General features: G+C 40.9%; 1 protein-coding gene across 5 annotated transcripts in view; it reads right to left on the reverse strand.

Annotated features, from left to right (window-relative positions):
• UVSSA (UV stimulated scaffold protein A) overlaps nt 1–25611 on the reverse strand; it is a 94425-nt gene that overhangs the window by 58543 nt on the left and 10271 nt on the right. For 4 of the 5 annotated variants that reach the window (XR_005225249.2, XM_007063697.4, XM_027826171.3 and 1 more), the window contains exons 6-7: nt 24461–24570; nt 23427–23555 (exon numbers count right to left, since the gene is read on the reverse strand). Coding sequence is in view for 4 of the 5 variants with exons in the window: in XM_007063697.4 (XP_007063759.2) it covers nt 23427–23555; nt 24461–24570 (239 nt within the window). In the remaining variant the exon portion in view is untranslated. The remainder of the gene's footprint in view (nt 1–23426; nt 23556–24460; nt 24571–25611) is intronic. The other variant, XM_037898249.2, reaches the window with a different exon arrangement.

A 25611-nucleotide genomic window follows, 5' to 3' on the forward strand; every position in this document is an offset into this window, starting at 1 on the left:
GTAGGGATGTTTGTAACTGTTATTGCTCATGATATACATGTTCTGTGGATAAATGAATTATTTCAAATGAATATTGTCAATCCATCTTTTGTAAGCACTAAATTAATTTAAATTTAAAATAAAAGATATCCAACCAACTGATAAAGTAGCATTTTTCTAAAATGACAGAATTCCTGAATAGACCCTCCCTTCCACAACAGTGTTGGTTTTAGTGAAGCCAACTTCCAAGTCCATAGGCCACAGGGAAATATTTCCTACTGTATCTGTTCAGAATGTTAGGAATGTGATAGAAAAATGGATGTCTTGTCAATTCTACTGCATGTTCAATGGCAGTAGGTTAAAGCAGTGCTGACTTATGTAGTTAGTTAGCTAAATGTACTTGGTCCTTCTCTAGCAGGGAAAAAAAATAATCAGAAGCTTCCTTCCTGAGGCCTCTTTTACAAAATATAAGCCCAAAACAAGATATAGTGTGCCGGATGAAATCTCATCTCGACTCCTCTCTACTTTTTAGCCTATGCCCTACTGTGCATCCAATGAGTTAATGTATCTTATTATAATCACCCATCCAGTTACATGCATTGCTCATTTATCCTAAATGCTAACAAACTACACAAATACAAAACAACCTGCAACAAAATACTTTTGCAAGATATGAAGCCTTTGGTCCTTTTCTCAGTTTTATATTGATCCCCCTACATTAAGAGGATTTAGAAAACGGAGTCTCCACATTCATACTTAAACAAGCAATACAATGTCTAAAATATAGAAGGCAATCAGTTTATAAAACTAAATGTACAGGAGTTACTAATTATTTTAGAAAGGAAAGAGAAAAAAGACAACACGTAAAGAAGCTGTATCTACTTACTCGCTAAAACACTGCTTGCAAACTACAAGCTGGGATCATTAAATAAATTTTGTATGGTCTAATTAACTTGGTTTGCAATCTCAATTACTTCTCATCCTAGAAATCACTTGTGCTCTGTTTTATGTGTCTCTGTTTCCCTTTTTTAAAAAAATGATGTAAGGCATCCTCCGACAAGTGAACTCTAAACTTCATTTGTCTTTCAGCAGGCTTGATGGCTATGTATTTAAAAACCCATTCTATCTTATAAACTAAAAATTAAATGTACTCAGCTGTGATGGTCGTCATTGCATCTGCTATTTATATGCTAATACTCTCACTGGAAGATCTTGCAAATTATTCCACCATGCCAATATCTCATGTGCATCTACTCACAGCCAACTACACATTTTTTCTAGAGGTCAGAAGATTTTGGCCAAAGAACTATAATACTTATCACAGTGGAACCCATTTTAAGGCGCAACAAAGGAACACATTTTGTATACAGCCACAAGAACACAAAATATATTTAAGTAATCATAAACGAGGGACAGGGATGTTTTGTGTAACAAATACACAATCACTGGTAACAAAGTAAAAAAACTCCTTTTTTAAATAACTGACAATGAAACAATCCTCAAAACATATTTTATTGGGAAAGTCTTTTTAAACTTCATTTCTATCCCCACCCTTTTGTATCCTCTAAAACATGTTGAAACAGAAATATCAATGCTGAAATTTTGTCATATTTCAAAATCATGTTTGATTTTTCCTCTGATGACTGTAGTGCTAGATAAATATAAGCTGTTAGAAAAGCAACATTTCTGAGGGGGAAAAATACACCAAGGTTTGAATACAAATTCAAATGACTGCAAATTATATCTGAAGCCTAGCCAAACACTGCATTTTGTGCTTATCAGCAAAAGCATCCCTGCTCATTCCTTTTCCATTTGTATTTGCTCAACAGTAAGCAGGCAAATCTGGGCAACTTGATACAAGATTGTTTGGGAATGCCCTTTTCATACTATTTTGAATTGCTCAGGAGCTGGAAATGGATGTTTAAGGGGATACACTTCAGACCCAGCAGTAAAGCAAAAGATACGGTGTTGGTGAGTCTTCACATTACATTGTTAATGCACACCGCAACACAAGTGCCTCCATCACAATGTGGTTTTTCTTTTTCTTTCTCCCTGACAAAGTACAGTAATCTAAGTGTTTTTCTATCTTATATCCTAGTGATGCATGATTCAGATGAATTAAGCATACATAGTTTTCAGATGTACTAGATTATTCATTTACTGTGCAATGTAGGTCAGCAAATGCACGCCATCAGGAATGTTGGTGGGTTTAACAAAACAGTTATTTTAGGGAAATGCTGTAAACTGACAGAGTTCAGTATGTCTTGGGTAGGAGTCACGGAAGTAGTCACTTTCTGAACACTTAATGCTTTAAATGTTGTACATTTAAAGAAAAATAGCCAAGTTATCACTTGTGTAATCTGAATTTTTCATAAAACTCACATTCAATGGAGTGCATAATAGTTTCTTAGTTACAGCAACCTAACGTCTCAGAATCTAATAAAAACGGTTACTGATCTTTCAGTAACTGTTGTTCTTCAAGCTGTGTTCCACACACCCATTCCAATGTAGGTGTGTGCACGCCCCAAGCACAGTTGCCGGAAATGTTTCCCTCAGTGGTATCCGTCAGGTCATCTCTGGTGCAGCGCGTCCTTAGTGCGTGTATAAAGAGCCTCGCCAACCCCGCGCCCCTCAGTTTCTTCTTTCCAGCCAACTCCCATAAGAGGGGTAGGAGGGCGGATCTTGGAATGGACACATGCAACACATCTCACAGAACAAGAGTTACAGAAAGATTACTAACCATTTTTTCTGTCAAATACTTTCACATGTCTATTCCAATGTAGGTGACTCCCAAGCAGTTGCATAGGTGGTGGGCTCAGAGTTTACTGACATGCTCACTGCAACATAGCTTGGCCAGATCCAGCACTGTCCCTGGCTACTGAATGATGGCATAGCGAAAAGACAATATGTGCACCAACAACCAAATTGCTGCTCTACAAATGTCCTGAATAGAAACCTGTGCTAGAACTGTCACTGAAGAAACTTGTGCCCTTGTGGAACGAACAGTTAGGATAGGCAGGGGTGGAACACCCACCAGTTCGTAACACGTGCGGATACATGACGTGATCCACGATGAAATTCTCTGAGCCGAGATCGGGAGACCTTTCGTCCTGTCTGTAACTGCCATACACAGCTGGGTGTATTTTGGTCTGGTCCCTTCTATGTAGAAAGCTAGTGTACAACTAACATCTGAGAGAAGTCTCTGCTTCTCCCCATTTGCATGAGGCTTCAGACAGAAAACCATAGGAAGATAGCTTGATTGATATGAAACTAGGAGACCATCTTTGGAAGGAAAGCCAGGTTAGGATGTAACTGAACCTTATCTTTGAAAAACATGGTGTATGGTGGCTCCAAAGTGTGGGCATGGATCTCTGAGACCCTTCTGGCCAAAGTAATGGCAACTAAAGTGGTCACCTTTCAGGAGAGGTATAACAGGGAGCATGTTACCAGCGGCTTGAACGGGGGGGGGGGGGGGGGCCGCACGCCGGTAAGCCTTGATAAGACCAGGTAGAGATCCCAGGGGACAGGTTCTCGCTCCTGGGGTACCACTTCTTTAGTTCCTTAAGGAAATGGATCGATCTATCATTTGAAAAAATGGATCAGCCGTCCACCCAAGGATGAAAAGCTGAGACAGCAGCCAGGTGAACTTTAACTGATGAAACAGATCAGCCCTGCTGTTTCACGTACAGCAGGTACTATAGAATGAACGGCAGCAATGATCGCATAGGCAAGACATACCGCTGGGATGACTAGATGTAGAATCGCTTCCGTTTTGCAAGATATGTGGCCCTGGTGGAGGGCTTTCTTCTCCCTCACAGGACCTCACAGACCTGCTTTGAGCAGGCTAGCTCTCTGGGGTTCAGCCATTAAGCTTCCAGGCAGTCAGGTAGAGGGAGCTACGATTCAGATGGAGCAGATGACCATGATCTTGAGAGATCAGGTCTAGGTGTAGAGTAGGATCGGGGACACCACAGAGAGGTCCAGCAAGGTGGGGAATCAATGTTGGTGGGGCATGCCAGAACTATTAGGATGACCCGCACTTGGTCCCACTTGATCTTTAGCAGGACCTTGTGCATGAGCGGGGTAAGAGGGAACACATAATACAGGTGACCTCTTCATGAGGACAAGGAAGGCGTCCATGAGGGACCCAGGCCTGTGACCTTACAGGGAGCAAAACTGGTGACACTTCTTGTTGTGCCGGGTGATGAACAGGTCTACCTGGGGAGTCCCCCACTACTAGAAAACAAGCCTTCAATTTCCAGGCAAAGGGACTACTCATGGTGATCAGAGAAGGATCTGCTGAGGTGAACCACCAGCTCATTTTGAGCTCATGGCAGGTGGGAGGCTTTGAGGTGAATTGAATGGGCTATGCAAAACTCCCACAACCAAACTGTCTCCTGACACAGGGGAGAAGAGCAAGCGCCTCCCTGCTTGTTGAGACAGAACATGGCCACCACGTTGTCTGTGAGGACCAACAGATTTTTGTCTGCAACAGGGGTCAGGAACACCTGACAAGCTAGGCAGACTGTACTGAGTTCTCGGACATTGATGTGCAGAGAGAACTCTTCTGGGGTCCAAAGGCCTTGAGTTTTGAGAGGCTCCAGGTGAGCGCCCCAGCCCACTGCTGATGTTTCTGAGACCAGGGATAGCGATGGTTGGGGCCGTGAGACCAGGATGCCCGCACAAACAATCAGTGGGTCCAGACACCACTTTCCTTCCACACAGAGAGTTGCAGCTACTTAAAGTCTGCTAGCTTTAAGTAGGTACCTTGCAATATTAAAGCTAAAACAGTAACTTGTTTCATCCCCTACAAAACCAAAAAATTATAGGTCATATTCTGCTGTGAGATGCACAGGGAGGCTCTCATTTACTACAAAAGGATCTGTGTATATACATACCAGGCTCCTCATCTCTCTCTCTCCATCTCACACACACACACACACACACCCTGCTTATAACAATACAGTATTTTCCAAGATGTTTTATCCTTCAGCTTTTTATTCTACCCTTACATTGGAAAAAAACAACACATCTAGCCATGTTAATTGCAGAGAGCCTTCACAAAGTAAAACTATGTGTTGCTTCTCTGTTAATCCAGCCTTGCTAACTTTATACAACAAATACAACAACTCTGTCCCCTCCAAACAATTCACTTCCATAAAGTCTGAATTCTGCCAGCTAGTGACTCTTTAGGATGCATGGTGCGGTTCTACGTTTAATGTTTCTCTATAACTCCAGAGCAGATGGGGTCAGTTTAACAAGCTGTTGTTTTTTTTTAATTTGTTAGCGCTGCAAACCCCACCTGGAATTTGAAAGTCAGCTCATGCATAATCATACGAGGAAATCCTATGAAGTCCTCCTTGCAGTTTCTACTGTATCCTCCACTCTAAGAGGAAGCATTTGCAACCTTGTAGAGTGAGGAGGTGATTAGTCTGAAATCCTTGCAGAGCTAGAAAACAAGCTAATTATGCATCTCCTGGAGCCCACTGCTCTGAATATTGTATCCCCACCCCATAGTACAGTTCCTAAGACGTTTCATTGGTAAAAAGCAGTAAAACTCATGCCACTAACGTCAGTCAGCAGATCTGACTCAATATACAGGGGGCAAGAAGTAAGGTGGTTCCATTTTTACAGTCATTTTTTGTTTTGATTACACTTTAACATTCCAAACAGCTACCATTCTTAAACAGCTCCAAAAACATTTTCATTTTTGCCCCTTAGTCTGCATCACACAACAGCAGGTATTTAAACTTGCAGTCGTATGAGGCTTAAGGCTGGCTATATTCACTCCTAGTCCAAGCAGCTGTTTTAGGTCTGATAACTCAAAGCTGACCAGGACTAAAAATACCTGCTTGTCCCCACAGGAGAAACGTCTACACTTTCCAGTATCATGCAGCACTGGTTAAGTAGCCCTGCTTGTTTTAGTAACACTGGACTTAATTTTCAAGGCCCCAACGTCTTTTTAAAAAGCTGATATAAGGTTTTAAATATTTATTCTCATTCCTTTGTTATTCAGAGGAAACTTAGCTCTGCAGACTGAGAAAAAGGAAAAAAACTTACCCACAGACATCTTTTTAGAAGACCCCAATTTTTTAATATCTTATCTAAAATGTAGTATAAAACAAAATGATTAGTGGTGTTGAATGATATGGAAGGCCTTGCTAGCACTTGTTTGGTTCTACTTACCTAATGCTTAGACTGTTCCAAACTCATTTCATTAAAACCTTTTTATCACCATACACTACAATGTATGTCTGTGCTTATAAATAATCAGTAACTTAAATACAAGCTACTTCGAGTAATTACATATTATGCACACATTGTGCAACTACAGATGTCAATTTTTAACATATTTCAAATGTTACATTTGTTACTACTATCATCTATTCTTGGATGCCAATAAATGAGATAGTCAGATTATTAGTACTGGGGCTGATGTTCTATTGTTAGTGTTTAATTATAAGAATCAAGCCACCTTACCAGGAAACGTACACTGACTTGTGGTTCCACAAACCAGTATCTCGGAGGTTTAATGGGCATGTCTCAGCAAAATATAAGGCTAGCCATGTGCCAGTTAACAAGGAAACTTCACAGAGAGGGTAACCTGCCAGGATAGGATGATGGACCTGAAGGATGACCCAACACTCTCACAAATCTTGGGAGAAAGGCCAGTCCTTGCCTACAGACAGCCCCCCAACCTGAAGCGAATACTCACCAACAACCACATACCACACAACAGAACCACTAGCCCAGGAACCTATCCTTGCAACAAAGCCCGTTGCCAACTGTGCCCACATATCTATTCAGGGGACACCATCACAGGGCCTAACAACATCAGCCACACTATCAGAGGCTCGTTCACCTGCACATCCACCAATGTGATATATGCCATCATGTGCCAGCAATGCCCCTCTGCCATGTACATTGGTCAAACTGGACAGTCTCTACGTAAAAGAATAAATGGACACAAATCAGATGTCAAGAATTATAACATTCATAAACCAGTCGGGGAACACTTCAATCTCTCTGGTCACGCAATCACAGACATGAGGGTCGCTATCTTAAAGCAAAAAAACTTCAAATCCAGACTCCAGCGAGAAACTGCTGAATTGGAATTCATTTGCAAATTGGATACTATTAATTTGGGCTTGAATAGAGACTGGGAGTGGCTAAGTCATTATGCAAGGTAGCCTGTCTCCCCTTGTTTTTTTCCTGCAAACCCCACCCCAAGACGTTCTGGTTAAACTTGGATTATTGCTGTGCACATTGTAAGATGAGCTGTTGCCAGCAGGAGAATGAGTTTGTGTGTGTGGTTTTTGGAAAAGGGGGGATGTGGGGGGGGTGAGAAAACCTGGATTAGTGCTGGAGGTGACCCACCTTGATTATCATGCGCATTATAAAGAGGGGTTTCAAAAAAAAGGGGGATGGGCTGTTGCCAGCAGGAGAGTGAATTTGTATGTGTGTGTGGGGGGGGAAGGGTGAGAAAACCTGGATTTGTGCTGGAAATGGCTCTACTTGAGGATCACTTTAGATAAGCTGTTGCCAGCGGGGGAGTGAGGTGGGAGGAAGTTTTGTTTCATGGTCTCTGTGTGTATATAATGTCTTCTGCAGTTTCCACGATATGCTATGCATCCGATGAAGTGAGCTGTAGCTCACGAAAGTTCATGCTCAAATAAACTGGTTAGTCTCTAAGGTGCCACAAGTACTCCTTTTCTTTTTACGAATACAGACTAACACGGCTGTTACTCTGAAACCTGACATTCCAGAAAGTTTCCTAACAGGAATAAAAATATCTCTCTGCAAAGAGGTTTGGCCTGCAGTGGAAGCAAAGTCTCAGGCCTATTTGGTGAGTGGACCAAAGGATTGAGTGTTCAGATCAAAGGTTTAGTCGTCCCTCTAAGAATGGACAGATGAATGGAATACATGAGGCTGACTGTGGAGGCTGCAAAGAAATAGTATTTCCAGTTCTCAAGAAAGAGATAAAAGATAAAAGAATCCTAAATTTACTATTATAGATCCCAATTCAGGAAAGCATCCTACTGAAGTCAACAGCTCTTAAGCATGTGTATACTTAAGGCCCTGATTCAGGAAAGCCCTTAGGAACATATACTTAATTCAAAATAATAACTATTTTACTTTGGTGTTCCTATATATACACACACTGTATTTAAAGTATTAGTTTTTAATCATAACTTCTCTTACTGCTATTGAAAGCTTGCATAATTTTCTCTTTTAAATTTTTGTAAATATGCACGTAGCTAATTGTCAATTCTGATCTCTGTAAATACATTTTATGCACATTATCATCCTACCTTTCAGAGAGAACTTTATTTAAACCAACAGCAATAGCATACCAAAGGAGTGGGAAGCAAAATCATATATACTACCTTTGGAGCACACTACTCAATATTCAGAAAGGAATCCAGGGAGATGACACCTTAGCCCTGGTAAACTTAAATACTTAAGGGTTAACTCAGTGGCAGAGAGAACCTACTTTATTTTACACTCTATTAAAAAGATCCACCAAATTGCATTGTGCGGCCGGCTGATCAGACAGGGATCAGAGGTCATCACAGTGGCAACTTGTAAGAATTCATTATTAGATTTGCATGAAAGATTTTTTTAAAATAAACAGCAGGCAGACAGAATTATATCCAATACAAGGCATAATATATACTCATAACAATATCCAGCTCTGAAAGAGAAAAAACACAAAACTATCCAAATAATACTAGAAAAGGAAGCCCTGTTTGGAGGACTGCACAGTTTTAAGTCACTTTTATTTTTAACTATCAGTTATGCCAAGAGAAAAATGGTCTTTCTGAAAACTGATGACGAAAAAATATGAAGGCCTTGGATATATAAATCCAAAGGTTAAAACTGAGGGGGAAAGGAATTCATGTTTTTATATAGGAACTATCTACTATTAAAGATTTTTTTTCTGTTTCCTGTTTTGGAATTATGGAGGACCAGGGTAGGTGTTCTATTATATATTTGTCAAAAGAATTAAAATATAATGCATATTTTACATTATATTTAGTTAATCCAAACCACACAATATGTTAATGATACAGATAACTTGTTAGAGGATCAAACATTTTATTTGTAATTCTATTTATTTTGTGTGCCTATCAAATATTTCTTAATTTCCATTAAAATTTTCAAGACACATACTACCCCACAGAATACAAAAATTAAAAGCCTGCCCATCCAACCCACACCTCAGGAAAACCCAACGTAAATATACAGGCCTTGGGACAAACATCAGAGCTGTCTCTCTTGCGCCAAGGGGAGGGGAAGGAATCCCAAAGCCTTCCAATGAAAATGTCCTGCCCATCCTCCCAGCCCCACATACACAAGTTTAGGGACTGCATTTTGTACTACTGAATTGCATCCCATTTCTTGCACTTCAGTCTACTAGGTTATCCAGATCTTCCTGTGTAGTGTTCCAATCCTCCTCTGTATTGGTGATACCTCCCAACTTCGTATCATCGACAAATTTCATTAGCACCTAAAACAGGACTAGCAGAAGACAATATGTAGTTGGGAAGAATTTACTGGTGGGGATTGTTAGAGGAGCCTTGTCAAGTATACTCCACGAGGGACCCCTTATCTGCTATATCCTTAGTTATTTGTTCCATCTGACCTTAAAATCTCTCTCTCTCTCACTCACTCACACACACACCCCTCTAAGTGGAGGGGGGAAATGCAGGAATTACTGAGTGAAGTTCTATGGCTGCGTGATGCTGGATGTCAGACTAGATTACCACAGTGGTTCCTTTCGGGCCTGAAAATCTACTAAATCTGTAATATTTTAGAAGAAAATTCTTCTGTCTAGGGAAAGAGCCACAAGGCCCTTTTGGTTACCTTATTAGAGGTCATGTTCTCAGTTGTCAGAGGAGATACACTATTTTAAAAGGCTTTGCCCAGATGGCAAAAGGTTTAACAGTTTGATACCTTTGGAGAGATGCAGAAGTCTGTTGTCCTCTTTGCTAAAGACATTGCAGTATCTAAGAAGTAGAAATGTTCATCTGATATAAAGAGTTGTCAAAACTATTTTTTGTCCTCCAGAGCAGCGCCCCTTATCATTTTGGTCCAGGGACATCTACAAGATGCCATAAATGGGAAATACTTCACCTTGTCTATTCTTTTTCTGCTGTTAATGCCAACAGCATAAGGTGGATGCTCTGCTGGGATTAGCAGAAGGCACTTAGATAAATATTCTATATGCCTTAGTTTTATTTTCCCACGGTACAGGGTCTGTCCCCAAAGTACTATAGCATAGATAAGACTTTACACCGTTGTAAGGCCAAACTAGACAACACATAAAATGAAAATTGGAAGCAGCAATCAGTTTTCCCTTCCGTTATTTTTGTATCATATACACTAATTTCTTCTACATCAGGGGGAACATGTTTCCAAATGGTAGTTGCCAACGCACTTGACGCATGGTGTTAAGGGCAGTGAACTTGAAAAGTAAAGCAGACTTTAACAAATTCAAAGAACAGACAGGTAGGGTTCCATTGGAGGAAAACCCAATGAGGGAAAAAGGGAGTTCAGGAGAGCTGGGATTTCTCAAAGAGCCAATACTGAAGGCACAACAGCAAACTACCCTGACACAGAAGAAAGATAGGAAGAATAGTGAGAGGCCAATATGGCTCCATTAGGAGTACTTTAATTACCTGAAAATCAAAAAGAGAAAAACCATGTACCAATTGCTAAGGATGATTAAAAAAGAATAGAGCAAGGGTACAGGGACAAAATCAGAAAGGCTAAGGCACAAAATTAGTTACATCTGGCAAGGAATAAAAAGCAACAAGAAGAGGTTCTATAAATACATTAGGATCAAGAGAAAGACAAAGGAAGGTCTAGGTCTACTACATAGCAGGGGAGAAGAGCTAATAACAGAAGACATCAAGAAGGATTAATGGTCATTTTACTTTAATTGTGACCAGATGCTTAAAACAATTAATAGTAACAAAAAGGGGGGAGGAACACAGCTCAGAACAGGGAAATAACAGGTTACAGAATATTTAGATTAGTTAGATGTAGTCGAATTGGCAGGGCTGGATTAAATTCATCCTAGGGTACTTAAGGAACTAACTGAAGCAATCTCGGAACCCTGAGGAATTATCTTCAAGAATTCTGAGGATATGTCAGATCCCAGAGGGTTGGAGAAGGGCAAGCATCGTACAGTAGAACCTCAAACTTATGATCACCACAGTTATGAACTGACCAGTCACCACACATCTCATTTGGAACCAGAAGTACACAATCAGGCAGCAGCAGAGACCCAAAAGAAAAGAAAAAAGGTACAATACTCTGTTAAATATGAACTACTAAAAAAAATGAAGGGGAGGTTTATAAAAAAATATTTGACAAGGTAAGGAAACTGTTCCTGTGCATGTTTCATTTAAATTAAGACTGTTAAAAGCAGCATTTTTCCTCTTCATGGTAAAGTTTCAAAGCTGTATTACATCAATGTTCAGTTGTAAACTTTTGAAACAACCACCATAACATTTTGTTCAGACTTACGTACAACCTCCATTCCCCAGATGTTCATAACTCTAAGGTTCTACTGTATCTATGTTTAAAGGGGGAACAAAGAGGACATAGGGAATTATAGACCAATCAACCTAATTTCAATACCTGGAAAGATACTGGAACAAATTATTAAGCAATCTAACCAAGAGGATAGTTGGGTTATGAAGGAATAGCTAGCATAGACTTGCCAAGAACAAATCATGCCAATTCAACCTAATTTCCTTTTTTGATAGGGTTACTGGCTAACTGGCAGTAGAAGTGCTATATTTTGATTTTAGTAAGTTTCATATGACACACACACCATACTAAGAAAATGTAATCTTTATGAAAATATTTTAAAGGTGGGTACACAACTGGTTGAAAAATCATACTCAAAGTACTTATCCGTTATTCACTGTCAAACTGGGAGGACATACAGTATCTCGTGAGGCCCCACAGGGGTCTGTTCTGGGTCCAGTACTATTCAGTATTTTCATTACCGAACTGGATATGGAGTGGAGAGTAGGCATATAAAATTTGTGGAGGACACCAAGCTGGGAGGAGTTACAAGCAGCGCTCCCTCTAATTTTTCCCACGCATGTGTGGAATGAATTTTGTTATGTACACTAATATGGCAATATGATGTGTGACACAGCACCTCCATATTGGTGCACATAACAAAATTCATGTGGCAGGGGTGGAACTGAGGGATTTGGAGTGTAGGAGGGGGCTCAAGGCTGGGGCAGAGCGTTGGGGTTCAGGGAGGGTGAGGACTCTGGCTGGGGATGCGAGCTCTGGGGTGGGGCTGAGGGGCTCAGGGATGGGACAGAGGGTTGGGGCATGGGAGGGGGTGAGGGCTCTGGCTGAGGGTGCGGGCTCTGGGGTGGGGCGTTTGGGGTGCAGGCTGCCCTGGGGCTACAGCGGGGAGACAGGAGTCCCCCCCAGCAGCAGCTGGGCCGGGGGAAAGAGGTGCCTCCCCCCACCATAGCAGATCCAGGACGGGCTGGGTAGGGGCCAGGGGAGGGGTGCCTCTCCCCCAGGCCGCGGCAGGTCTGTCCACAGTCTGGGCCACCAGTGACAGTCCACGGCTTTGGGCCATTATAAACCTGGTACTGTCCGGGCCAGGGTGCCTCTCCCTGCCGCAGCAGGTCCGGCAGCTTAGAGGGAACTTAGGTTACAAGTCACAAGTACTTTTGAGGACAGGATTAGAACTCAAAATGACCTTGTAATGTAAGAGGAAGGACAAATCAAATGCACAACTACAAAATAGGGAATAACTGGCTAGGCAGTAGTACTGCAGAAAAGGATGTGGAAGTTATTAGTGGATCATACGTAGAGTAACAGCCAACAATGTGATGCAGTTTCAAAAAAGGCTATCATTCTGAGGTGTATTAACAGGGAGGTTGTATGTAAGACATCGAAGGTAACTGTCCCACTCTGTTCAGCACTGGTGAAGCTGGGGTACAGTATCCAGTCTAAGCAGGATGTGAATAAATTGGAGATAGCCCAAACGACAGCAACAAAAATGATAAAAAGTTTTAGAAACCTGACCTATGAGGAAAGGTTAATAAAAGATACTGTTACTAACCTTTCCATAACTGTTGTTGTTTTTAAGATGTGTTGCACGTGTCCATTCGACTGTAGGAGCGTGCACACTTCAATGCAAAGTTCTGAGAGATTTTCTCCTTTGTGGTACCTGTCAGGATGGCATAAATGCCCTCTACTGCCTTGTGCACGGAGCCCAGGCATAAAGGGTGGAGCTGCCTCCAGCCCACTCAGTTCCATCCTACCAGAACACTCCGATAAAGAGGGAAAGGAGGACAGGAACTAAACATCTCAAAGAACAACAGTTACAGATAGGTTAGTAACCTTTTCTTCTTCTTCAAGTGCTTACACCTCTGTTCCATTGTAGGTGACTCACAAGCAGTCCCAACTAGAGGACCACTAGTCCAAATTTACCATCACCTCTGGATTGTTGAGAGATAGCTTAGGTGAGAGGCAAACGAGTGACATGATGATCAGGTTGCAGATTTGAAAATGTTCAATATAGGAATGTTAGACAGAAAAGCTGAAGAGGTTGCTTGGAACTTAGTTTAATGACCCAGCATGCTACCCAGAGATTCATGTTAGCCATCTGGTAACAAAGGCCAATACAGCTGGATATCCATAACTAAATCCTTTATATGAAAACAGGACTGCCCTTCATTTGGTCTGTAAATACAATAAACAATGGAGCTTAAGACCTGAAAGTTTAGTTCATTCCAGATAAAATGCTAAAGCTCTTCTAACACCCAGAGCATGCAATCTCTCCTCCCCTTATTACCACGAGACTTTGGGATGAAGGTTGGTAAGAAAATTGCTTTAACAACATGAAAAGTGGAGACCCTCTTCGTAAGAAAACTTGTGTGAGGATGAAGATAGACCTTGTCCATGCAGAAACCATATAAGGAGGATCTGATATGAGAGTCCTCAACTTCCTGACTTTCCTGGCTGTTCCTTTCCGACTTTCCAGCTACTAAAAAATGCAATTTTCATTGACCGGTGCAACAGCATATTGCTAGAGGCTCAATGGGGAGGACCCATCAGCTTTGTTAAGGCTAGATTCAGGCTCCAGGCTGAAATAGGGTTCTGCACTTGCAGAAAAAGGTCTGTCCAAACCCTTGAAAAATCTTACTGCCATTGGGCTGGAAAAAGAACTAATTTCCCCATCATCTGGGAGCTTGTCTTTGAACTCTGAAACTGTATCTCACAGGGTGAAATCATAGTGCCCCAATAAAACTTGCTGGTTTGCAATACAAAGCTTCCTCCCAAATAAGTCCAGCTTCTCAATCTCTTTATTCTTTGGGGTTAATGCATGGTAACCCTGTTTCTCACTCTCTCTGTGGCTGCTGACACAGGGAGCCCAAAGGGGGAGGATTATAGTAATGCTCGAACCCCTGAGAGGGACCATAGTATCTCATCTCCACTCTTTTTGCCGTCAGTGACAGGGAAGCTGGGATCTGCCAAAGAATCTTAGTAGGCTACAAAACAGCATCATTAGTAAGCAAAGGAATTCTAGCCTGGGCCATAGATGCCATCAGCTTGTGATTTTTCCTGGACCTCCTTCAGGTGGATGTCCAGGGCCATATCCATCCTCCTCAATAACTCGTGATGCATGTCATCATCATCAGAAGGCAGAAAATAGGTTCTGCCACACCTGCCTCATCAGAGGATGAGGAAGAGGATACCAATGACACTAGCATCTGGTCCAGTTCCCGCTCCTCTCATAGATGCTCTTGAGAGGGGTCCTGCATCTTCAGTGATAGGCTCAGTACCAAAGCAAAGGGTGTTCGCAGTGTCAATGCTCCTGACAGCCAGTAGATGAAGCCAGCTGACGTGGATGTGGGGATGCTCTCGATTAAGAGAGGAACCCCATATGTTTCAAATGGGCCACTGGTACAGCCATGGTCCACAACTGTGCATGGCCTAAGAGTCCTTTCAGTAAGCCCCTTGTTGATATGGAGGCTAAAACCAGCGAGGCAGATGGTATATTCCTGATGGTGCAATTGGCTTGGCTGGGGGACACAGGATTTCACTTCAGAGTTCAATGAAGAATCCTCTTCTTGCAACCATGGTGGGCCATACCGGTCAGCACCAGGAAGGAAATGTCAGTCTCTGAAGAGAAGGGAGCTGGGGAGATCATCTGTGGCTTTGCCCTAGACGGTACCTTCCTAAATGGTATCATGACGGCCCAATCAGCTGGACCAGCCTGGTGCAGAGGTGAAGCCGCTAAAGTTGATATCTTGGGAACCAGTGCCAAGCAAGACTCCTGAACTGCCAGTGACGGCAGTACCCAGAGGTTCAACAATTTTTTTGCAGCCTCATATGTCTCAGATGTAGACAGTAGCAGGAAAGCACTCTGTGGTACCGGGACGCGAGGTGATCCCGAAGATGGTACTTCAGGAGCCAGTCTCAACAAGCCCGTAGTGGGCTCTGGAGCCACTGAACTCCTCTGCTTAGAGGTGTACTCTGGGGAGTGCCTCCTCTTTGAGCTTCCACCTGAGTCCTTAGATGAGTTCGACCTCTTTGCTTCCTCTGATGGTCCTGGTGCTGAGTCTGATTTACGGTGCCTCTTCTTTAGTACCAGTGATGCTGATCTACCTCTCAGAACTGGTAACACTGGAGGTGCTCAGTACCTGGACCAAGGTAGATGGTTCAAATGGAGGATACAGCACTGATTCTAGCAGCAGATATTTCAATCTGGCTGTCCTGGGGGGGGGGGGGAGAAGGAGGGGGGTTGGAACTGGACTTAAAGCCCTTACAAATTTTATTAAGATAATGTTGAAATAGGAAGCGGTACAGAGTTCAAGCATAGAAGTTTCTGGTTGTCAGGGGATAAGGTACAGATTATCAAGGGGTGCAAAATTCAATTTAGGAGCTGGTGGAGTAAGGATTACATAATAATCTGCCATCTCCCCGACTTGGGGTAAAAGTTTAACCGGTCAGAGTACAGACATTGAGATATGGGGGTAAGTTATCCACATAATGGCTATGTTCAGGTGTGGAGTATAGTGAGTGGATACGATGGTGGGGATTGGTCTACCCTCATTTGGTGGGATTTAATGTTCAGTGGGTTTATGGTTCCAGTTCATATGGTCCAATGGGGAAAGCCTCTCAGTCTTTTTCCCACAGTGGGTGCACAACGATGCACCGGCTCACTCCTCCTGGTACTGTCGGTGGCCGGTGATGTGCTCGATGTAGATGTCCCTGGACCATCAGATGGTACTACATTTAAGACTCATCCAAGCATCCTCCAAGCACTTAAGGCAGCTGGGGTGAGGGTCACTGTTAGGCACTGCCTTATCACAAGAGTAGCAGGGCTTGAAACCCAGAGAGCGTGGCATATCTCCGGTACCAGGGCCAGTACAAAGGCTGGATGCCAGATGCACACACTTTTTTTTACTATACTAACTACAATAACTACACAGACTACAATGGGCACTATTTACACACTAGACTAAAGGTTTTCAGAAGCAAGCAAAGGGAGCTCCAACAACAGTCACAGGTGGTAGGAAGGATCTGAGTAGGGTTGGGGGCAACTGCACCCTTTATACCTATCTGCTGTGTGTGAGGCACCAGAGGGCACTTGTCAGAGTCTGTCTCCTTAGTGATACCATTCAGGGTGGCACTACTGTGCACTGGTACACACACATCCCAACACTGGAATGGGTATGTGCAATCAAAGAAGAACTGGGCATGAAGAAAAGAAGACTGAGTGGATAGTCTTCAAATATGTTAAGGGGTGTTATCAAAAGGACGGAAATGAGTTGTTCTACACATCCAGTGCAGGTAGGACAAGAAGTAATCAGCTCAATCTGCAGCAAGGGAGATTTAGGTTAGATATTAGGAAAAATTTTCTTACTGTAAGGATTGCTAAGTACTGGAATAGGTTACCAAGGAAGATTGTGGAATCCCCATCTTTGGAGGTTTTTATGAACAGGTTAGATAAACACGTGTCACGGATGGTCTAAGTATACTTGGTATACTTGCTCAGCATAGGAGGATGGACTAGGTGACCTCTCAAAGTCCTAGCCAGCCCTGCATTTCTATTATTCTATTTAGATTTCTCATTTACACTGCAATTTAGAATTATGCTGTAATCTACAATGCAGTAATCCCCAACCCACATCCAAACAGTAGAAATTACTGAAGAGTTAGAACTTTATTCAAAGGTAAGATTATTTGAGGAACAGTGTCTTAATGAAAGAATTAAAAAGCATTTAGACTGGTTAAACGTGAATGTTTAACAAGACAAAATAAAATGCATGTTATAGAATTGCTGAACACACAACCTCATGAGAGGTAAGGGTGTTCTGTCTTTAACAAGCAATTAGAAGACTTTTGGCACAATTCCACCTATCCAATTTCATTGTAGCAAACTCAAATCTTCCCAAAAGCTTGCCAATTGTATGGTTTTACCAAACTCTCTGTCATTCAAATCTACATTATTTTGCTGCATTAAAACACAGCCAGTCTATCAATATTAGTGCATTCTAAAAGACTTGGTCATCTGTTATTTTTAAGTGATTTGGTCTAGCATCAATAGTCCTCTCTTCCCCTTATTGTAGGGTCTTCCACCACAACATATTGTAAACAAACCATATGCAGTTGTGTTCCCTCTTCCACAAATAAAATCATAGTCCAGTCAACTATTTCAGGGTAAAAATCATAACGACACAAACAACTGCTTAGTCCATTTTAGGAAGACATTTTAAGACTAGCCAAAACACAGTTTTAATTAAGCTCTAAACTAACAAAACATACACATGAGGGGATGCAGAAGAAAACAAACATTTTGGCCTGCACAGCATACATAAAGGAGATAGAGTAACTGCAAATTTCCTGGCTCTTGTTTCAAAAACTCATTTTAGTCTAGTTTGACATATGTACATTTCTTACATTTTTAAATATAATTTATCAGTTATTATAAATACATGTGAAAAAGATTAAGAAGTCATCAGAACATGCTATGCTGTCCAATAGAGATGTTATTGAAGTGTTAAGTATTATCATTAATCTCTATGGAAATGCTGTCGATGTGCATCATATTGTGCATGAGTTTTAAAATGCAATATATGGATTTTTCTTTTATAACTTTTAAAAATGAAAAGCAATTCAGATATAAATATCTGCAAAATCTGGCATTTTAAGAAAAGATCTTAAAAAAAGCAAACGTCTGATTTAAAATAAAATAAATAAAATAAAAGGAACAAAAGACATGCATAACTAGATAAAAATAAAAACAAATTATTCCATTTAGAAATATTTTAGCAAAGTTTCAGCCATATGCAATTCATGCTTAAAACGGCATTAAACCTCTGAAAATAGGTATTTCTATTATAAATGCCAATCTCAGCCAATAACTAGAACTGTGCCACTACAATAATTCACCTAAATAGAGCGGAGAACTAACTTATTACAGTAGCTCTGACATAGTACTGCTGCAATAAGTTTACATGAAAACATGTACACACTAAGACCATGACCTGCTCTAGATAAAGGAAGTGCAAAGGAAAATGTCCAGCATGCAGCATGCACTCCCTCTACTGGGCACTGAAATTATTCTGAACAGTCTGAACAAAAAGAGAAAATAATGCAACATGTCCAATCATGCAAGTGCTTTCCTCTTACCCTCCCCTAAATTTCAATCATAATTTAGATTCACACACACAGGCTTTTAAACTCTCATATATACTTTCAAAATCTGACACTTCTTAAGGGATGTAAACATCTAACTCAGTCCCAGAATAATCACTGATGATATGAATTTAACAATGGTGTAAGCACACAAGGACTTTCACTTACTGAAGAGTACCAACAGTAATCCTTGTGTTTGGTTATTCTTGACCAATGTGGTCAGGCTGCCCCTCCTTCAACCCCCAAAATTAAACAATAGAAGTTCTTACAGAATGAGAAATGTGGTGATGGCTATTTAATGTCTGCCAGAGGGGCTTGAATCTTGACAGCCAGGGTGTACGGCTAATGCAATAATATTTATAAAGGCAACACAAAGGGGGGTGGACGGCTGGCTCTGGACAGTCAAAGGATATGGACAACATTTGTAGCTCTCTTTCTTCTCCTCCCATGGCTCTAGCTGAAGGCAGGAACAGAAGGTAAAGCTGTGCAAATAACTATAACCATAGGGAACAGCACTTAAAGAACTTTCCCAACCCCCTCTTGCCAGGTTTCCTGCTACAGAGCTTAAAAAAACCAACAACTTATTTTCTCAAACACCCACCCTGAGCAGTATGAAACTGCATGATGAGTGGAGGTAGGCGATAGGCTAGGGAGCAGAAAGCAAATAGGAAAACACATGAAAAACAGAAAGATCAGAGATGGCATATGTATATATGAGTAGGGCCCTACCAAATTCATGGTCAATTTCATAGTCATAGGATTTTAAAAAAATCATAATTTTCATTTTTTCAGATATTTAAAACTGAAATTTCACGGTGTTATAATTATAGGGATCCTGACCCAAAAAGGAGTTGTGGGGTGGTCACAAGGTTATTGTAGGGGGGGGTTGAGGTACTGCTACCCTTACTTCTGCACTGCTGCTGGCAGTGGCACGATCTTCAGAGCTGGGCAGCTGGAGAGCAGTGGCTGCTGACGGGGAGCCCAGCTCTAAAGGGAGAGCCACCGCCAGCAGCAGCGCAGAAGTAAGGATGGCATGGTATGGTATTGCCACCTTTACTTCTGCGCTGCTGCCTGCAGAGCTGGGCCCTCAGTTAGCAGCTAACACTCTCCAGCTGCCCACCTCTGAAAGCAGCAGCGCAAAAATAAGTGTGGCAAGGTATGGTATTGCCACCCTTACTTCTGCGCTGCTGCTGGTAGGGAGCTGCCTTCGGAGCTGGGCACCTGGCCAACAGCCACCACTCTCCAGCCACCCAGCTCTCAAGGCAGCACAAAATAACCTTGCAACCCCGCCTGCAACTCCCTTTTGGGTCAGGACCCCCAATTTGAGAAATGCTGATCTACCCCATGAAATCTGTACAGTATAAAGTAAAAGCACAAGCAAGACCAGATTTCTTGGTGGAATATCAGATTTCATGGTCCGTGACACATTTTTCATGGCCATGAATTTGGTAGGGCCCTATATATGAGAAAGAACTGAAAAAACAAAAGGGTGGCAACTGTGGACTGGTTCAGGGGGATAGCAGAGAGAAAGCAGAGATGCCCACTGATTGCGGAAGATACAGTAGTGCCACCCCACAATTTCAAAAAAGACAAGGCAGGGCCCAACAAATCATGAAATTATTATTTTTAAATCTCATGATTTGTAAAGCTAAACATCAGATTCTTTTGATTTGCCTGCTGATTTCTGAGCCTTTAGGGTGCATTTCTGGGCTTTCCTGCAACCAGAAGGACTAAAAACTTGCCTAAAAAAATGAAAGCAGAGACAACTTAAGTAATCACTTGTCTCCAGGAGCTGGGGCTTTAAATAAAAACACTAAGTATCATCAGATTCAAGATAAAAATCACAAGTATTTGCAACACTGGAGATACCACACAAAATATATAAAGGCTGATTACTACTACTCTAGATGCTATGTTCACCAAGAGTAGAAAAGAATATTTCAAAAGACAATTCTTCCAAGAATCAGTATATTGGAAAGGCTAGTACTAACTCCCTTATTCAAACAGTTAAGGATCAATTTCATTAACATCTTGACCACAGAACTAGCAAACTATATCCCTAGCAAAGGCAGACTCGTAAATTCCTTCCAAGTGCAGACTACATAGAACTATGAGTGACTGCTCATCTTTTATGCAAAGGCGTGGGTAGCTGAGACTACAAACCCATTTTGATCTGAGGAGCCACTATTGATAGAGCCTCCATTCTTGCTGGTCTATTAAAGGAATAGGGTAACTGCATAAAAATAGTGTGAATCCTCCCGATGTTGCCACTGCAGCAGTCATGGATGCAAATTTTGTAAGTCCCTAACATTCTGTTTTACATTTTGCCACTTTGGTGGTACCACTAAAATAAAATATGCTCTCCCTGAAAGATACAGACATGACTCTAACAGGGAGTCTTGACAACACTTAAGGAGATGAGCAGATATGCAAACAATTCTCCTGTACCTAATGTGATAATCTTCATCTAACACCACTTACTTTGCAGATTGCGATTGCTCCCTGGTACATAACAATGACTTGATATCAATTGTCATAACATACAGCTTATGTTAGATCTACAGCAGACAGAAACTTACAAGTGATCTTTTCCACAGTAACCATCCTACTTGGTTCATTTCTTCTCTTCAGTTCTTGCATGGTCTCACCTCCCTCTTATTTCTGCACATGCTGCATATCTACACTCCCGGCTGTGCCATTCTGCTGACACTAGCAGTTATATGTAAAATCTGTTAATGTCCTGATCTTTGCAGTGCTGTATGTAGATTAATGCTCAGCGATCAGGATATCAGTACATTTCTCTGAGCTCCAGGGATACAGAGGACAGCACCAAAAGAGAGCAAGATTGTGTTATGGTAAGGACTAAGACTCGGACTCTACAAAGATTTATACAGGGGCTGATGTTCATGAATTTGAGTTAGTGCCAGTGGAAGTACTCACGCTGTATGAAGTTAAGTATGGGCGTAAGTCCTAGCAGGATCAGGGCACAACATTCTTTGTTTGATGGGCCTTGCTGGACCATTGGACTTGGATTTTTACGTTTTTTTAAAAATGTTGTCAATTTCCTTCTAAAAGTAAGTTTCAACTAAATAATCCAACACATATAGAGAAACCATAGGCTTTTTATGAAAATGCTTCTGCAGCTCATTATCCCCCTCATTCACAGCTTAAATTTAAGTAACTCAGCACTAGTTAAGAACAAGTTTGGGCATTTCCCCATGAAAGAAATGGAAGAATTACTATTCATTTATTTTCCAGCGTCCATTAACAAGTTCCATGCCTTAAATTCTATTAAGATGTCAAATAATATTGCGTTCAAAATAAGCGAATTATTAAATATTTCCCTTTTCCTAGCTGCCTGCTCTACAACATTTGAACCTGACAACAAACAATGGTGAACAAGAATGGTAACAGCACTATTTTATGCTACTCATAGAATGAAGGCTTGAATGTCTTTCAAATCTTATAAAAAAAGACAGTAACCAATATTCTGGGCAGAGGGCCAGCATGTGCAGCCTTTCCCATAAAAAAAGACAACAGGGATGGCAGCAACTATGCTGACTCCTCCATAGCTAGTTATGTGTTTTCCCATTGATGGGAAAGCAGTGGCAAGAGAGTCTTCTGAAATATTACCTTTCGTTCAGCATTGGCATTTGTAGCTGGATAGTATACATAGCAAGGACCCTGCTGTACCAGGGAGATGTGCTGGGACCCAGAAATTCAAAAATCCCAACCTGGCCTTGTCTATGCAGCCAAACAGAGTTTAACAACAGCTGATGAACTTCACTGTGGCTGAATCAGACTCACTAACAATTTAGTCTAGCCTGCAGTGACAGAGATAAACTGTTATAACCCAGTTAAAAGCCATGTTTTACTCCTGGACACTCTGACCTAAAATAATTAGTTTTTAAAAAAATATAGTTTGGCCATTTATACCAAACAATATAACAAGCGCTATTTGACCACAAACATGTTTAACAATTCCTAGTAAACTCTGTTGTTTTAGATGTATAGATGGGGCCACTGACTTCTTCTGTGGCCTTGGACAAATCATCTAATCTCTCTGCCTCAGTTTCTTCACATAGTAAAATAGTAGTTAGCTCTAACTGACTTCTTCTGTGGCATAGTAAAATGAGGATATTACAATTTACTCATCCCACAAAATTTTCACTGGGAATAACCTTTTTGAAACACTCTGAGCATTAAAGCACCATGTGATAGCTAATTATTATGAGAGGCTTCCAAGTCTGTCACCCAACCTCTGTAGATTGTAAGCACTGTAAATCAGGGACCACGTCTTTTTTTCTGACTTGTAAGGTGTTGGAATAATTTTGCATGTTTCAAAATAAAATGGTAACAACAATATGTATTGTAATGAGAGAAGACAAACGCCAACACAGAAGAGACCAACGACACAATACAAACTGTTCATGAAGAAACTGGGACTAAAGAGAATTCTAAAATTTAACTACCTCACTATATAAAAAAAATGAAGACAGCCAGTGTTAATGTCCTATCTAATAACGAAGACCCGACTCTGCAAACATTTATGCATGTGCTTAACTTGGCTCACGTAGGTAGTCATATTGAAGTCAAAAGGATTACTAAAATATACAGAGTTAAGCACATGCTTAAGTGTTTGCAAGAATTAGGGCCTACAAGGAAATGTTTTGACAGCTTTTTTTTTTCTGTGCGCAAATCAAGTGTTTGAGAGTCTACTCAAAAAATGTTTAATTTTAAACACTCACCACTTTTCTTTTCCTCTCTTTATAGTCAATGTTCATTTCCTTATGTTTCTGCATAGCAGTCTCTAATTTTTTCTTAAAATCAATGGCACATCTTAGACAACCATCATTTATTCCTGCTCTGGTGAACAACTACAAAGCAAGAGATATACATTCTTATTATTTCTGCTACACACATCCCCAAGAAAGAAAAAAATTCTTGGTTTTCATCCATTTGTAACATGCCATGCAATAAAGCAGTTTGCTCTTACGCTAAGTAATCACTGGTGATCCCAATTCTCTCCTTTCACCCGCACTTCTTTCAAAAACTTTTTTTAACTGGGGTAGTAAGAGCTGATAGCAGCAGCTAGAGTCAACCAAGGAGTAGGCAGATGCATTACAAGTTTTCCTCTGTGAGTGCACCTCACCATACAAAATTGCTATCCCCTGCAACGGACACTTGAGCAGAGACTACCAATTGTGCTGAATGAAAGTGATTTTCTAATGTTGACTTAGCTCAAAGACATTCATTTTTACTTTAAACCTACCATATAGGCCATATTTAAACTGACATCTCCAAAAATGAAAAGTTCGTGCACTGTGCTAGGTAGTTTAAGCAATGTTGAATGCACTCAAATAAAAGTGATGCAACACTGACAGCCAGTTTCTAACTCAGATTTATATTTAGCCAATTACTACCACCCTGCCCGCCTCACATACTTATACCAATTACTTTTTCTCAGTTTAATTTGCTTTGTTTAGTTTTCTTCAGACTTTACCCTCCCCTACTTTTATTGCTTGTTATTGTTTTTGCCATATGTACAGACCAAAGATTCAACACATAAGTACACATAAGCCTCTATTTTGCACCCAGATGCTAAGTTTGGTGCAGCCACACCATCTTTAGGCTTTTGTAACTTTTGGCAAGATGGTCTTTATGTGGGTCCCCAAATTACATGGTTTCATAATGGGTGTTAGCATTTTATGGAAGACAGGCTGAAAGCAAGCAGAAGAAGGGAAAGAGCTTTTTTTATTTTTCTTGGCAGAAGTCATCTCACCTGAATCCAAGACTGCACAGATGGCAAGAATTTATTTCTGATGAGTTTGTGTGCATCTATGATATTGTTTATTATGGCAGTATTGTCTTCATTCTCACGCACTTTCACATCTGTTGAAAAGGGAGGAAAAAATATACAAGCATGATATCTTTAGCATCTTCACTGATAACCGACAATATAAGTGGAGATGGCAGAACTTTCTAACATAACTGATTTCTTCAGAGATGAGTCACAATATTACTATGTTCAGCATTAATGCTAAAAATACTTAACCCAAAGACCAAAGAGAAAGAAGGGAAAATGCTTTTATTGTGCTGAATAACTCTGAAAAAGGGCTGCTAAACCAACACAGCTTAGGCATCACCATACGAATCAAGGATATAATTGTAATGCAATAGTGAATAGAGGTTCCAATCAGGGATCTGGACCCCACTGTGCTGGGTACAGTACAAACATAATGAAAAGTTGGTCCCTGCCCCAAACAACAACTCTAGGAGCCTGATTTTCAAAACGGCAGAAATGCAGTTACCTGTGCAAAAAACGCACCTGCCCATTAAGCTTTCACAATTCTCAGAGATGTATGCAGAAATGGCCAATTATATATCTTACTAGCCATTTACATGTGAAATTGTAGTTAACTGTATGCACATGTACAGTTTACAGTAAGGCACCAGACTTTTTAAAAATCAAGCATAAAGTGTACCTGACTTTTCTACAAATAACAACCTCTTGAAATGATATTAAGAATCATATTTTAAAATCCTTGCTATCAGCACCCTATTCACTATTTTATGAAAAGTCTTTACAAAGTGTTGAGAGTTTGATTGCCATATTAAAAAAATGTTTCCCCACTATAACTCAAGCATATTATTGTAGGGTCATGACTGAGGTCACTAATTTTAAAGAGGTAAGTGCTGAAAGCATTGAAACACCGCCTTCTTCTCCCCCTCCAAATAAAGTTATATACATCCTGCAAACAGAATGCAAGCAATTCAGGACAGGAAACCTGTCTTATGCTAGGTGCTGTAATACATTAACAATGCCATATACTAAATCTTAACCAAAATGGTTGATTAGTAAAATCTGTAAAGCATGTCCAACACAATCTGCATTGAAGGATGGTTACTAGATGAGTGGCCAGAAGTAAAGGG

This window comes from Chelonia mydas, chromosome 4 (genome assembly GCF_015237465.2).
Source record: "Chelonia mydas isolate rCheMyd1 chromosome 4, rCheMyd1.pri.v2, whole genome shotgun sequence".
Lineage (NCBI taxonomy): Eukaryota > Metazoa > Chordata > Testudines > Cheloniidae > Chelonia > Chelonia mydas.